General features: G+C 47.3%; 5 protein-coding genes across 6 annotated transcripts; 2 read left to right on the plus strand and 3 right to left on the minus strand.

The window, feature by feature from the left end:
• Positions 1-617: 617 nt before the first annotated feature.
• LOC6735678 (membrane-bound alkaline phosphatase) lies at positions 618-2,532 on the minus strand. The gene is made up of 4 exons (XM_002082558.4): positions 2,408-2,532; positions 2,000-2,349; positions 915-1,935; positions 618-849 (listed from the first exon to the last, which is right to left on the minus strand). Exons 1-4 carry the CDS (start codon positions 2,478-2,480, stop codon positions 662-664), a joined length of 1,632 nt encoding a protein of 543 aa, XP_002082594.1. The 5' UTR covers positions 2,481-2,532; the 3' UTR covers positions 618-661.
• A 461-nt stretch (positions 2,533-2,993) lies between these two features.
• LOC6735679 (membrane-bound alkaline phosphatase) lies at positions 2,994-4,952 on the minus strand. Of its 2 annotated transcripts, XM_044922366.1 has the most exons (4): positions 4,502-4,952; positions 3,673-4,363; positions 3,248-3,603; positions 2,994-3,184 (listed from the first exon to the last, which is right to left on the minus strand). In XM_044922366.1, exons 1-4 carry the CDS (start codon positions 4,907-4,909, stop codon positions 3,086-3,088), a joined length of 1,554 nt encoding a protein of 517 aa, XP_044778301.1. In that variant the 5' UTR covers positions 4,910-4,952; the 3' UTR covers positions 2,994-3,085. The 2 variants fall into 2 exon arrangements, with proteins under 2 accessions (XP_044778301.1, XP_002082595.2); XM_002082559.4 differs by having other exon boundaries at positions 2,995-3,603.
• Positions 4,953-5,887: 935 nt separating this feature from the next.
• LOC6735680 (membrane-bound alkaline phosphatase) lies at positions 5,888-7,763 on the minus strand. The gene is made up of 3 exons (XM_016181383.2): positions 7,296-7,763; positions 6,540-7,233; positions 5,888-6,481 (listed from the first exon to the last, which is right to left on the minus strand). Exons 1-3 carry the CDS (start codon positions 7,698-7,700, stop codon positions 5,979-5,981), a joined length of 1,602 nt encoding a protein of 533 aa, XP_016029047.2. The 5' UTR covers positions 7,701-7,763; the 3' UTR covers positions 5,888-5,978.
• A 529-nt stretch (positions 7,764-8,292) lies between these two features.
• On the plus strand, positions 8,293-9,814 carry LOC6735681 (glycerol-3-phosphate phosphatase). The gene is made up of 2 exons (XM_002082561.4): positions 8,293-9,105; positions 9,160-9,814. Exons 1-2 carry the CDS (start codon positions 8,363-8,365, stop codon positions 9,341-9,343), a joined length of 927 nt encoding a protein of 308 aa, XP_002082597.1. The 5' UTR covers positions 8,293-8,362; the 3' UTR covers positions 9,344-9,814.
• Positions 9,815-10,304: 490 nt separating this feature from the next.
• Positions 10,305-14,225, plus strand: LOC6735682 (potential E3 ubiquitin-protein ligase ariadne-2). Its single transcript, XM_002082562.4, has 3 exons — positions 10,305-10,436; positions 11,838-13,141; positions 13,202-14,225. Exons 1-3 carry the CDS (start codon positions 10,358-10,360, stop codon positions 13,346-13,348), a joined length of 1,530 nt encoding a protein of 509 aa, XP_002082598.1. The 5' UTR covers positions 10,305-10,357; the 3' UTR covers positions 13,349-14,225.
• The last annotated feature ends 100 nt before the right edge of the window (positions 14,226-14,325 follow it).

The raw sequence follows: 14,325 nt of genomic DNA on the forward strand, positions 1-14,325 counted from the left end.
AATTTACGAACTGGAATATTTTCTGTGTGTGCAGACGACTAATTGAGTTATTGAAGTCGTTGGGGAGCGAGGACACCGCCTTGGCCAGAGCGATCCTTAATTGCGTAAGAAACGAGCAAACATTAAGCTTAATTGTCTGGAGCTGCGCCTTCATCTCGACTCACTTCATGTCAAGCGCATTTAAATAAATTCTGTTGAATGAGCAACCCATAAACAAGCAAACAATTACAAGTCAAAGTCAGAGCGAGTGAAGGAGCTGCTCCAGATGCGTGTGGGAGTCAATATATCTACATCTGTGCATCTACATATCTATATCTGTGTATCGGCGTATCCCCAAGTGCCGGCAATGCCAATGCTTGAACCTGACATTCAGCGAATTCATATTTATTCCCCCCCCACAAGTGACAGCCATCGACTGGCAACAAATCGATGCGATCGTTCAATCTATCTAAATCTTTGTTTGTATCTGTATCTGCATCTGCGAGTGTCTGTCTTTTCGCTGATGCGTTTTAAATTGAAGTCAATTCGGCGGACTCGTGCAATAAATTACGGGAGTCGGGCCAATTTGATTATTGATTTCTGCAAAGTGTTCCCCCAGAATCAAATCAAAGTGAGAATAGGGTGCTTTCCAAATACTCTATATTATGGATTCATTGCAACTCTATTCTTCGTTGTCACAGAGAGTGGGTCCATTGCCAATGCAGGAGGCATAGGCCATCAGGTGGGGAATGGTGCTCTGCTGCATCACTCCGGTGAAGAGATGACTTTGGGGACCAGTGGCGAAGATTCCCACATCATCGCCAGCATGGACGCCAATAGTGCCGTGGATATAGCTGGGGTGGATGAAGTCTAGAAGAAAAGCAGATTGGTTTGCTTATCACTTATCAAGGCGCCCAAAAGTAGAATTCACTTACCTTCCGCGCCAATTTGATCGGTGAGATCAATGCGCTGACCATGCTCATCCAGATACTGATTGGTTCCCACTGCATAGTTGAGAGTGGCATACTTAACTCCATTCACATCTGTGTCATCCTGATTGAGTCCCAGGATAGGGGTTCCTCTGCCAGGATAACCAGAGATGGTCAGTGGATGGGCGTGATCGGAGGTGACTACAATCAGGGTCTCTTCGGGATCGGTTATATCCAGAGCCTCCTGAACAGCCTGCTCGAACTGAAGGGTCTCTGAGAGCGAATAGGTTGGGGAGTTGAAGTGGTTGCCATAATCGATGAGTCCGCCCTCGATGAACAGGAAGTAGCCACCTTCGCGTTTGCTGACCATCTCGATTGCTTTGCGCGTCATTTCCGCCAGTGTGGGCTCCTCCTTGGGATCGGCCATCTTATTGAAGCTCATCACTCCCGAGCGGAAGGTACCAATCAGGTTGGTGATCTTAGAGGCATTCACGCTCAGCAGCTGGTTACGATTGTAGGCTAAAACACCGCCGGGATGCAGTCCCTGCCAGCGGGACAGCAGGTTTACTCCGTCGGAACGCTCGCCCTTCTTGTTGAACGGATCCGTGACCGTGTTGGGCAGGAACTTGCCAATTCCGCCGCCCAGCATCACGTCGAAGTTCTTTCCGGGAGCCTGGGTAATCAGTTGGGTAGCAATGTCCGTGCAGGTGGCCGGATCGTTCTGTCCTTCGCCATAGGTCAGAATATCCGTGTCGCTCTCGAAGAATCGGTTGGTGGTCTTGGCATAGGCACCTGATGGACTGGCGTGGGTCAGAGTGGTGGTGGTCACGATGCCAGTGGCCTTTCCAGCAGCCTGGGCCCAGGCTGCGATGGAGTCCACCTGGTTGGCCGGATCCTCGCTGCCACTGCAGTTGTTGAAGCTCACGGCTGCCGTAATTCCCAAAGCCACGATATTGGTCTTTACACCGCACAAGTAAGCGGTTGCAGTGCAGGCGGAGTCGGGAACCTGGGCATTGGAGCAGTAGGTCTACGCAAAAGATAGATTTAAATAATTATCCCAGCCAAATCCGAACCTCGAGCATAACACTCACCCTGCTCAGACCGGTGTAGGGGAACTTCTCGAAGCTCAGAGAGTCCTCCTCGCCAGTATTGCCCTTAAGCTGACCCTTGTGGATGCGGGCGGCTGCCACTGTGGACAGGGACATGCCGTCTCCGAGGAACAAGATTACATTCTTGGCCTTCCTCTTGTCCAATTGTGGCTGTTCCAGGCGCTTGGCGATCTCCTCGTAGGCAAGATCGTACCAGAACTGCGCGTTCTTCTCCTCCTCAGGTCCGGCCTTTCCCTTGGCCATGGCATTGGGGTCGATGAGGTTTCCTTCGCGGGTTTTAGCTGCGCTCACCGATTCTCCCACCAGCTGGAACTGATTATGGATCTCGGGCACTGGAAATGGAATTCAGTGGTATATCTCCAGGGTTCAGGGTCCAACTGCTGCACTCACTGTCTATGGAAGCAGCCGAGGAGGTGGCCACCAGGGCGCTCAACACCAGGATAATGGCTTCACAAGTCTTCATTTTCAGAAAGATGAGGTTCGCTCAGAGCAACTGATTGAACTACTGCCACGCTCTTGCAAACGGCTATTTATTAACCCTTCCAGATCACTGTTATCTAAGTAGTCATATCTCCATGGCATAATCCCGCAGTGAAAACGCGCCCAAAAATCTCACTTTATGGTTTCATATTTACTTGGTCTTTGGGTCTTTAGAGTTTATGAATATTTTACGGCCTTTGAGTCAATAGACCTAGCTACCATCCAAAATTCTAGACCAATGGGTTGCGAGCACATACCCGTGGCTTCCAAAAGTGGGCACGGCACCAAGAGTTTGAACCATGCGAACTGACCCTATCCCACACTCAAGGTGAGCTAGCTAATGGAACCAGCTGCGTCCAAGTGCCACATGAGTTTAAGACCATAACTGTGATTACTAAAAGATATAAAGATTACCGAAAAGATCGTGATAACTCTTGGCTAGAAAAATAATCTAAAAAGTATTATTAGTATAAGTACAAGGTTTATTAAAATTTTAAATGCCTAATACTAAAGAAAGGACATCCATCCGGTGTCTTTAGGATCACTTCAAATCTCCTATATTTATAGTATTATATTCTATAGTGACTTTCAGGTTTTCCGACGTGAGCTCTCGCAGACCTGCTTTCCACTACCAACGCATGAGGCGTAGGCCATCAGGTGGGGAATGGTGCTCTGCTGCATCACTCCGGTGAAAAGGTGACTCTGTGGCCCAGAAGCCCAAATACCCACGTCCTCCCCGGAGTGCACTCCAATTTCTTTGTCGATGTAGCTGGGTGATATGGCGTCATCGGGGCCAAGGATATCATCCAAAGGAATTCGCTGCCCATGCTCATCCAGATACTGATTGGGTCCAGCTGCGTAGTTGAGCACCGAGTATTTCACTCCGTTGATATCTGTGTCATGTTGATTGACTCCAAGGATAGGTGTTCCCCTTCCAGGATATCCGGCAATGCTCATGGCGTGTCCGTGATCGGCGGTCACCACAATCAACGTGTCACTGATGTTGGTCATTTCACGAGCCAACTGAATGGCCTTCTCGAACTCCAGGGCCTCATCCAAGGCGTAGCCCGCCTGGGTGTAGTGGTTGCCGTAGTCAATGAGGCCACCTAAAAGGCATTCAAACTTGTAGTTAGTCTATATATTTAAGAGGTATATACTGCCAAAGAAGAACCTACCCTCTATAAACACAAAGTATCCATTTTCATTATGGCTAAGCTTCTTGATGGCCACCTCGGTGAGTTCCGAGAGAGTGGGCTGATAAGTGGGATCGGCGTCCATGTGAAAGTCCATCAAGCCCGATTGGAAGGTACCAATTATGCTGGAGGCAGCCGAAACGTCTAGGTTGAGCAGCTGCTTGCGATTGGTGACCAAGACACCTTTATCGTGGAGCCCTTGCCACCGGGACAGCAGATTTACACCATCGGATCGCTCGCCAGCTTTCCCGTGACTATCCTTTATGGTTTTGGGAAGGAACTTGCCCATTCCGCCGCCGAACATTACCTCGAAGTTCTTGCCGGGCGTCTGGGTCACTAGTTGAGTGGCCATGTCGATGCAGGTGCTGGCATCCACTCCATAGCTGGTCACATCCGTGTCACACTGCCACATTCGATTGGCCGTCTTGGCATATGCTCCAGAAGGACTGGCATGGGTCAGTGTGGTGGTGGTCACAAATCCCGTGGACTTTCCGGCATTCTGGGACCATTCCGCAATGGAGGTCAGGCGGTTCGCGGGATCCTGGCTGGCGGTGCAGTTGTTAAAATTTACTGCTGCACTTACTCCGATACTAATGATGTTGGTTTTAACGCCGCACAGATAAGCGGTAGCAGTGCAGGCTGAGTCGGGAACCTGTGCGTTGGCGCAGTAGGTCTGTAAAGATTAGATTTGTGTTTGATTAAAGCACTGGATTTTATGGTCCTGGCACACGCTTTGAACTTCACCATGATAAAGAAAACTGTTAGGGTTTGTTTTTGTTATCATTACTACTGGTACTATGCAAACACTTACTCTGCTCAGTCCCGAATAGGGGAATTTCTCAAAGCTCAGCGAGGACTCCTCCCCAGTGTTTCCTTGCCGTTGTCCTTTCAGGATGCGAGCAGCTGTAACTGTGCTAAGTGGCATACCATCCCCGAGGAACATAATCACGTTTTTAGCCTTGTCAGAGTTGGGCTGTGGTAGCTGAAGCCTTTTGGCGATCTCCTCGTCGGCGAGCTTGTACCAGAATTGGGGATCCATCTCCTCCGGCGGAGTGTACTTGCCGGTGGCCACGTCCGTGGAGAACCTCAGCTTGCTGGCTTTCTGACCCGTCAACTCCAACACATTGTGCACTTCCTGGACTCTACCGAGTGCTGTGCTAACAAAGGCCAGCAGGAACAGAACGATCGGGTGAAGCCAGCGCCTCTGGGAGAAATGCATCTTACAACTGCAGTGATACCGAACTAACTATAGCGATCCCGTCTAATTTCCAGGTCTTATATGCCCTGCCCCGGATTATTGCATTCCAAACAAGGAATACCTAAAATTAGGTTTATTCCCACTTTATACCCCTTTGACTTATCTCTGCTGGCACTAGGAGGATCAGCTGTAAGTGACATGACCATCCCTCTATAAAACCACTACCCGTTGTAATAGTAGTGGGTTTCGAGATCACTCGACTTTCGTTTGGCCGTTTGCTGAGCTTATTATCCCTAAAGTGCTGAGATCACCTGTGCAAATGATTATTTCAGCTATCTGAATTAGTTTAGTCACGTTTGCGGTCGTAAAGATATTGACCATGATCCAACTCTCACGAGCCTAATCTACAGGAAACTTGTCGCGTGACTAAGTTGTTGTTCAAATGGTTGCACTTTTATATCTTATACACTATAAAGAACAACAATTTAGAGCCCAGAACCCGAATCCAAAAGTTTCTATTATAATATATTATATTATATTATAACCCTTGCTACCGGTTCATAAAATTAGTGAAAATATTATTCAACATATTGGATATAGTTCAGATTGCATAAAACGATTTACCGATACCGCCGTTTTACACGCGTCTAAATGTAGACCCCTATAAGATACATCTTATCTTAACTGTCGTCTCTTCGTGCCATACTCTCAGATAGCTTAACTGTCTCCAGCAAATCTCAGTTTATATTTACACAATCTTTAGGTCATTAAGGTTTATGGTTATAAGGGGCAATTCTGCCAATAGACTGGCTACCAGTTCAAAAGCCTAAGGGAACATTCGCCATATTTTAATGTTTGAACCCACGCCCACAAAGATCTCAAGGTTATATTTTTGGGTTATATTTTGTCTATGGTTTCACTGGCAATATTGACTAAAACCTATTTATATGGTCCAGGCTTACCCATACTAATATCTTAAATAAATGAAATTTTAACATATTCATTGAATTGCTTGGTACGTTTTTATTATAGAACTTTGAAAACAGATTTTCCTGCGGCGCTTGGCTTCTCTATAGCCACACCTGCCATCTCAGTTATCGCACACCTGCTTTCCGCTTCCAATGCACGCCGCATATGCCATCAGGTGGGGAATGGTGCTCTGCTGCATCACTCCGGTGAAGAGATGACTCTGCGGACCGGACGCGAATATGCCCACGTCCTCGCCGGAGTGCACGCCCTGATCCTTGGAAATGTAGCTGGGGGTGATGGCGTCGTCCGAGCCAAGAATATCGTCCAGAGGAATGCGCTGGCCGGTCTCATCCAGATACTGATTGGGTCCAGCTGCATAGTTGAGAACCGAGTACTTCACTCCGTTGATGTCGGTGTCATGTTGATTGATTCCCAGGATGGGTGTTCCTCTGCCAGGATAGCCGGCTATGCTGACGGCGTGTCCGTGATCAGCGGTCACCACAATCAAAGTGTCCTCGATGTCCGTCATGTCACGGGCCAACTGAATGGCCTTCTCGAATTCCAAAGCCTCATCCAAAGCATAGCCAGCTTTAGTGTAGTGGTTGCCATAGTCAATGAGACCACCTAAAAATATTTCGCAATATAAATACTTAACATCATTATAATTTTGTGAAAAGCCCACCTTCAATGAACGCAAAGTATCCGTTTTCCTTGTTCTGGCTGAGCTTCTTGATGGTCACCTCAGTGAGTTCGGAGAGGGTGGGCTGATAGGTGTCATCAGCCTCCAAGTGGAAGTTCATCAGCTGGGATTGGAAGAGACCAATGACACTGGACACTGCTGACACGTTCAGATTAAGCAGCTGATTGCGATTGGTGACCAAGACGCCTCCATCGTGGAGTCCCTGCCAGCGGGAGAGCAGATTCACTCCGTCGGACCGCTCACCAGGCTTTCCGTGAGAATCAACGATGGAGTTGGGGAGGAACTTGCCCATTCCTCCGCCGAACATAACCTCGAAGTTCTTGCCGGGCGTCTGGGTAACCAGCTGGGTGGCCATGTCGATGCAGGAGCTGGCATCCTCACCATAGTTGGTCACATCTGTGTCGCACTCCCACATGCGGTTGGCTGTCTTTGCATATGCTCCCGAGGGACTGGCATGGGTCAGTGTGGTGGTGGTCACAATACCCGTGGACTTTCCAGCGTTTTGGGCCCACTCGGCGATGGAGGTCAGGCGGTTCGCGGGATCCTGACTGGCGCTGCAGTTATTGTATTCCACTGCTGCACTTACTCCGATATTGACGATGTTGGTCTTTACGCCGCACAAATACGCCGTGGCAGTGCAGGCGGAGTCGGGCACTTGGGAATTGGAGCAGTAGGTCTGCAAGGATAATGTTTCATTGTAGTTAGTTTACATTTAAGAGTTAGTTAACCACAACTCACCCTGCTCAAACCAGTGTAGGGGAATCGCTCGAAGCTCAGGGAGGACTCCTCACCGGTGTTTCCTTGGCGTTGTCCTTTCAGGATGCGAGCAGCTGCAACGGTGGCGAGTGGCATGCCATCTCCGAGGAACATAATGATGTTCTTTGCCTTCTGGGAATTGGGTTGTGGTAGTTGCAGCCTCTTGGTGATCTCCTCGTCGGCGATGTTGTACCAGTACTGGGGATCCATCTCCTCCGGTGGAGTGTACTTGTCCGAAGCCACATCCGTGGAAAACCTGACCTTATTCACTGCCCGTCCTGTCAACTCCAGAACGTTGTGGACCTCCTGTACACCACTCAGTGCTGTTCCGGCCAATGCCAGAAGGAGCAGGAATGGGAGTACTAACTGCCGCTGGGAGGAACCCATATCTAATTGCTCTGCTGCTGATGAAATATCACTTACTACACCGAATTTACCGAAAAGTACGGACTTATATAGCTTACCAAAATGCGTGTGCGGCGGATTACTGTGCTTCCAGACAAAGTTGCCTAAATTTAGGTTTATGGTCCTCTGGGCATATCTCGTCTGGAATGTCGTATCTTTCTTTAGATCAGCTATGTCTAGCATGGTGGTAAGGTAGGCAAAGAAAGGGTATAAGCTTTTCCACTATCATACCCAGTGTATCTTTTGGTTCGTTGGGATCCATAATTTGACCTTCGTTACGTCAAAAGCTACAAATACGCTGTCCATTTGTCTTGCTCATGATTCCCAAAATGGTAGACTCACCTGTGTAAAGAACTTACCGAGCATTCTAAACCATTTCAGTCACGTTTGGGGTTATAAAGATCTTTGAGAGTATTATGATCCTAATCTTAGGAGAACGTGTAGCTTACTTATCACAGCATTTTTGCGCTTTCACTGTGGGTGGTATTTTGGACAGCATCTCGTGGACGAAGATTTTATTACGACGAAAACATTTTTAAATAGTATCAGTTTACTTTTGGCAAATAAATCAATCTTTGAAAATAATGTCATAAAGGACTCAAAATTTTAATATTTCGCATTCTAAATTAAATCTAAATTGTATAATGTTAAGGCGCAGTCTAAGCCATCTGGACAAGCTGCCGAAGGCGAAGGTGGCCGAGTGGCTGTCCGGGATCGACACCATTATATGTAGCACGGATGGGGTGCTGTGGCAGGAGAATTTCCCCATTGAGGGCTCCGTAGAGGCGTTCAATGCCATAATTTCAAAGGGAAAGCGATGTCTCATAGCCACCAACGAGTGCTGCCTAACAAACAAGGATCTGTTCCAGAAGGCCAAGTGCCTGGGATTCAATGTCAAGGAGCAGGACATCTACAGCTCGTCGGGTGCCATTGCGAGTTACCTTAGCGACCGGAAGTTTAAGAAGAAAGTCATCGTTTTGGGTGGTGACGGTATCCGCAAAGATCTGAAAGAGGCCGGATTCTGTTCCGTGGTGAACGATTTACAACCAAATGACCAGAAAAAAATCGACTTCGTCAGGAGCTTAGTTCTTGATCCGGATGTGGGAGCTGTGTTGGTGGCCAGGGACGACAACATGATAGCGAACGAGTTGCTTGTGGCCTGCAACTATCTTCAAAATCCCAAAGTCTTGTTCCTTACCACTTGCATTGATGGATTCCAGCCATTTGGGAAAAAGAGGATCCCAGATGCCGGATCTCTAGCCTCTGCCATCGAGATAATTGTACAACGCAAGCCTACCGTTTTGGGCAAGCCGAATCAGCGGATTTTAGGCAAGTTGATGAAGTCTGGTGAAATAAAGCCCGAAAAGACGCTTGTCATTGGAAATTCGTAAGTTCAATGATTAGTTTTATCAAGGATCATACATTCTTCTTTTTCCTTTAGGCTTAAATCAGACATTTTATTTGCAAGTATATGTAATTTCCAATCCTTATTGGTGGGCTGCGATAACGGAGCGATCGAAAAAGCCGAGAAAATTAAAAAAGAGGGAGATGAGAAAAAGATGAAACTTGTTCCAGATGCTTTTCTCCCCAGCCTTGCTCCTTTTGGGGAATATTTACGCATATAGGTGAAGTCTGCCAAGAAAAGGGATTTCCATATCCAAAAAAGTATCTTAGATCATATTCAAAATTCAAACTAAGGCGCCAAAAAGCTGAACAGCTGTTTTGTTTCTCAACACTCTGTGCTAAATTATTTCGGTATTTTATCTTTTAGCACAAGTCGCGAGTTAGTGCTACCAGTATGTTTGTAATATTTTAGTTTTAAAATTTGTAATCTAAAATAGTAAAGCAAATTGCCAATTTTCTTTAGAAACTAAAAGTTTTGCTTCAATAATCTCGAAGAAAAATGTTGAATAAGTGTAGTAAATAAAAAATACATGTTGTTGGTATATTTTTGGTATTTGATTTGATTGCTTCGTGGTCGCACTGAAAGAAGAAGAGTGATAAGATATCGAACTATCGAAGAACGATAGGCCCCGATAGGTTCGGACAAGACAAAGAACAAAATGTTCTCTGCAAAAGCTGTGCTCGTTTAAAAACGCAAAAAGTCAGTGCATCTAGTGCATTGTCAGTGGCGCATAAGATTTTTCTATAAATAGCGAAAAATGAAAATAAACTGCAGGCGAAATAAAAAAAACACCTTGAGCTGAGTGCAACGGCTGTGCGAGTGTGTGTGCGTGAGAGCGAGAGTGCGCTCGTGTGTGTGTACACATGCATGTGGATAAACGAAAATAAAACAAGGGACCGCCCCCCGCCGTAGAATAGCCACCCCGCAAAGTTCATCACCCTAACCAGAATCGGTGGCACTGCATCGCGCTAAATCGGCCACTTTCCATTATCCGCATCCACCGCCCCTCCCGCTCCCTGGGTCCTTCATCCACCTCCTGCGAAAACAACAACAGCAACCACCAGCGCCCTTACAACAACTGTTACAAAAGAGCAAGAGAGAAGACACCCCGCACTCACACTCATACGCAATCACAGACACACACACACGCAAGCAGAGAGTGTCCTCGCCAGAAACTCGAAACATCCTAACATCCCGAATCGGAGGCCCAAATCTTAAGCGCCAATCCGCCGGAATGGACTCGGACATCGAAATGGATATGGAATCGGACAACGACGGGGAGTACGACGACGACTACGACTACTACAACACAGGTGAGTGGAAACTAGTACCTGATCTAGAGGGGCACTTCCCCCTGACAACAATCGGCCATCGATTTAACTGAGGCCAAATTAGGGGTACGAGTGTATCTGTGAGGAAGTACACACACACACACACATGTCGAGGTCTCGGTTTGGTTATTCACCTTTTTGGAAGGAGGCCCGCAAGACCAGGGAATTTGCATTCAGCACTTGACATTCGCCTTGGGTTCCATGACCAAGCCCCACGCCCCCCATTCGATCTCCACCCTTCTTCGCTGACCATGAAGCTTAAATTATGGAATTGAACTTGAAACAAACACACGCACGTAGCTGCACCGCGAGAAAAAGTGTAGCTGTTTTTAAAATGGCACTGTGTAATAGGATCAATGTTTAGTTTAAACTGTCAAATCTAGGCCAAACTAAATAATTAGGTTTGGTACATTTCCCATAGCAATTATAATGATGATTTTCTATTTCAATTTGTTTAGAGAATTGTCTGATCAGCATTGTATAATATTTAATGCTATGTGGGAATGGAAATCAATGTTGTCTCAAAAGGAGCAAAATAACACAATAATATTACTAAAGACTGGATTTCTCTCAGTGCATGGGCAAGTACAATTGGTAGTTGCGAGTTGGGACTGATTGCGAGGCTTGTGTTTTGTGGCTGGCTTCATTATTGCCCGCCACTCTGCTCACGCTCTTCGTAGCTCCACAACCCACACAAGCACACACGAGCACACACACCACACACACCAGCTCAGGTGCGTGCTCAAGTACGCAGTTGCATTCTGTTGTGTGCCGCTGTTCCGTCAACTCGGTCTCCGCTTCTTGACCTGTCCCTTATTGTTCCGACCTGGCCAAGACGCCCCCTAACTCAACCTTCAATCGGATACCTCATATCGGTAACATCGTAACGTCGAGCACTTCTATGGCAGCCTTGTCGTGCGGTTGTTTTCTCGAATTAGCCAATGTGACTAACAAAATGCAAACATGATTACCAGCTGCATGCAGTGTAATCCCTTTTGATCCGTAATCAGATCAGATTAACATACTAGCTATTCCCAAAGTAATAATGTTTCGTCGGTTTCGACCGATCAACGTAAGTCAGCCATTACTTAACTTACAAAAACTCAACCTCTGTAACTCTGGAACCAGTTTTGTACAATAAGGGATTAAAAGTGCCCTATTGTATATAACTGCAACGTTCAAGTTTCGTTTGAAATCCACCCTTGCCGTCTTACAGTAAGCAAAGTCTGATTTTGGTTTAAAATACAATCAGTTAGCTTAAATAACCAACAGAGGTCTAGCTATTAAAGTGGAAACTGTCCTATCAAATCAAATTAGGTTTATGCTTTATAAAAGTTATAAAGTTCAATTATTTTATAATACTATTATCCTTTTCTTCTTCAGGCGAGGACTGTGATGTGGAGCGCCTGGATCCGAAGCGGGCCGACCCGGAGTACTTTGAGTACGAGTGCCTAACCGTCGAGGACATCGAGAAGCTGCTGAACGAGCGCGTGGAGAAGCTGAACACCATCCTGCAGATCACACCCTCGCTGGCCAAGGTGCTGCTGCTGGAGCACCAGTGGAACAATGTGGCCGTCGTTGAGAAGTACCGCCAGGACGCCAATGCGCTGCTGGTGACGGCGCGAATCAAGCCGCCATCGGTGGCAGTGACGGATACGGCTTCGACGAGTGCAGCGGCGGCCAGTGCCCAACTGCTGCGACTGGGGAGCAGCGGGTACAAGACGACGGCATCGGCGACACCACAGTACCGCAGCCAGATGTGTCCCGTTTGTGCCAGCTCACAGCTGGGCGACAAATTCTACAGCCTGGCGTGTGGGCACTCGTTTTGCAAGGACTGCTGGACCATATACTTCGAGACGCAGATCTTCCAGGGAATCTCCACGCAGATTGGCTGCATGGCTCAGATGTGTAATGTTAGAGTGCCCGAGGACTTGGTGCTGACGCTGGTCACACGACCCGTGATGCGGGACAAGTACCAGCAGTTTGCGTTTAAGGACTACGTCAAGTCACACCCGGAACTGCGCTTCTGCCCCGGGCCCAACTGCCAGATAATTGTGCAATCATCGGAGATCTCCGCCAAACGTGCCATTTGCAAGGCTTGCCACACGGGCTTCTGCTTCCGGTGCGGCATGGACTACCACGCGCCCACCGACTGCCAGGTGATCAAGAAGTGGCTGACCAAGTGCGCCGACGACAGTGAAACGGCAAACTACATCAGCGCCCACACCAAAGACTGCCCCAAGTGTCACATCTGCATCGAGAAGAACGGCGGCTGCAACCACATGCAGTGCTTCAACTGCAAGCACGACTTCTGCTGGATGTGCCTGGGCGACTGGAAGACGCACGGCTCCGAGTACTACGAGTGCTCTCGCTACAAGGACAACCCCAACATTGCCAACGAGTCGGTGCACGTGCAGGCGCGCGAGGCGCTAAAGAAGTACCTGCACTACTACGAGCGCTGGGAGAACCACTCCAAGTCCCTGAAACTCGAGCAGCAGACGATCGACCGGCTGCGCCAGCGGATCAACTCGAAAGTGATGAACGGCAGCGGCACCTGGATCGACTGGCAATACCTCTTCAACGCAGCGGCACTGCTGGCCAAGTGTCGATACACGCTGCAGTACACCTATCCGTACGCCTACTACATGGAGGCCGGTTCGCGAAAGAATCTCTTCGAGTACCAGCAGGTGAGTCGCTGCTCGGCTGTTCTTCAATTGGTTGACCAATAATGTATTAATTCCTTGCAGGCACAACTGGAGGCCGAAATCGAGAATCTGTCGTGGAAGATAGAGCGCGCAGAGACAACGGACCTGGGTGATCTCGAGAATCAAATGGACATCGCTGAAAAGCGGCGCACCACGCTACTGAAAGACTTCTTCCCAGTGGACGCATAGGCAACCGTCGAGCTTCCAGGGCCACCAGAACGGACAGCCTGTCTTGTTTAGCACAAAAACTCTTTGATTGACTGCTGACAGGTCGACGTGACGCGACAGTATAGAGACGCTTATTTAAATTAAATTATACACATATTTACATGTATCCATCTAGCAGTAGGCCCAACGACGTGTAGCTAATTTTTAAATTAAACTAATAATCAAGTGCATATAGACTAGAGAACGTAGCATAGAGTATAGTCGACTACTCGAAGTATAATTACTATAGTTGTGACATTCGAAATCACTCAAAATGATCGGTGTAACTGCAATACAACGCCTTGCGCAGAACGTTAACGATATACAGTAGCTATAGCTAAAGCCCTAGCGATAGCGATACCGGTAGCTATACCATAACTATAAAACTAACTTTAAATCTAGCAACTGACTAACTGACAAACCAGACGCATTTCAGTGGCCAAGTGTTCCAACAGTTTTCCAAAAACTAGCCCAAACGACCCGATGAAATGCAGAAACAGTAACAATTCTAAATGTATAGCGCCGCAAGTCAAGCAATTATTGATCAAAGACCGCCTAAGCAGATCGGCTCATCGGTTAGACCTAAGTTTTAAACCTTGTATTAGCCCCGCGTGAACAGCATCAAGTATTCGCAATCTGTATCTCGTAACCAACCGCAGCACATCAATCGAACGCAAAAGTCTTAAGTAAGAACGAAGATAGATACTCCCCGTCCCCGATCCCGTTCCTTTTGATTCTCACTCGATTCTCGATTAAGTTTGTAAGCTGAATCATAAATTATATTCTAGGATTATGCTATGTATGTATGCTTATGCGACTGAATTTGAATTAAATTTACACTAGATATACAACTACACTATTCAACTTACTTTTCGACTGAGGGCTTGTGAATGAGTTCTTGTGCTTAAAGCTTTGGAGAAGCTCATATAAAAGCTTGGATTGAGTGTTTTAAGGAGAAG

This window comes from Drosophila simulans, chromosome 2R (assembly GCF_016746395.2).
Source record: "Drosophila simulans strain w501 chromosome 2R, Prin_Dsim_3.1, whole genome shotgun sequence".
Classification (NCBI taxonomy): domain Eukaryota; kingdom Metazoa; phylum Arthropoda; class Insecta; order Diptera; family Drosophilidae; genus Drosophila; species Drosophila simulans.

Bases quoted from the DNA above. Each gene is read 5' to 3' on its own strand.
- LOC6735678 (XM_002082558.4), bottom strand. From the start codon at position 2,480: ATGAAGACTTGTGAAGCCATTATCCTGGTGTTGAGCGCCCTGGTGGCC. The intron at 1,936-1,999 runs GTGAGTGTTATG...TCTTTTGCGTAG, and splicing joins CCTACACCGGTCTGAGCAGG to ACCTACTGCTCCAATGCCCA. The intron at 850-914 runs GTAAGTGAATTC...CTTTTCTTCTAG, and splicing joins CGATCAAATTGGCGCGGAAG to ACTTCATCCACCCCAGCTAT.
- LOC6735679 (XM_002082559.4), bottom strand. From the start codon at position 4,909: ATGCATTTCTCCCAGAGGCGCTGGCTTCACCCGATCGTTCTGTTCCTG. The intron at 4,364-4,501 runs GTAAGTGTTTGC...TAATCTTTACAG, and splicing joins CCTATTCGGGACTGAGCAGA to ACCTACTGCGCCAACGCACA. The intron at 3,604-3,672 runs GTAGGTTCTTCT...AATGCCTTTTAG, and splicing joins ATACTTTGTGTTTATAGAGG to GTGGCCTCATTGACTACGGC.
- LOC6735680 (XM_016181383.2), bottom strand. From the start codon at position 7,700: ATGGGTTCCTCCCAGCGGCAGTTAGTACTCCCATTCCTGCTCCTTCTG. The intron at 7,234-7,295 runs GTGAGTTGTGGT...TTATCCTTGCAG, and splicing joins CCTACACTGGTTTGAGCAGG to ACCTACTGCTCCAATTCCCA. The intron at 6,482-6,539 runs GTGGGCTTTTCA...AAATATTTTTAG, and splicing joins ATACTTTGCGTTCATTGAAG to GTGGTCTCATTGACTATGGC.
- LOC6735681 (XM_002082561.4), top strand. From the start codon at position 8,363: ATGTTAAGGCGCAGTCTAAGCCATCTGGACAAGCTGCCGAAGGCGAAG. The intron at 9,106-9,159 runs GTAAGTTCAATG...TTTTTCCTTTAG, and splicing joins ACGCTTGTCATTGGAAATTC to GCTTAAATCAGACATTTTAT.
- LOC6735682 (XM_002082562.4), top strand. From the start codon at position 10,358: ATGGACTCGGACATCGAAATGGATATGGAATCGGACAACGACGGGGAG. The intron at 10,437-11,837 runs GTGAGTGGAAAC...TTTCTTCTTCAG, and splicing joins CTACGACTACTACAACACAG to GCGAGGACTGTGATGTGGAG. The intron at 13,142-13,201 runs GTGAGTCGCTGC...AATTCCTTGCAG, and splicing joins ATCTCTTCGAGTACCAGCAG to GCACAACTGGAGGCCGAAAT.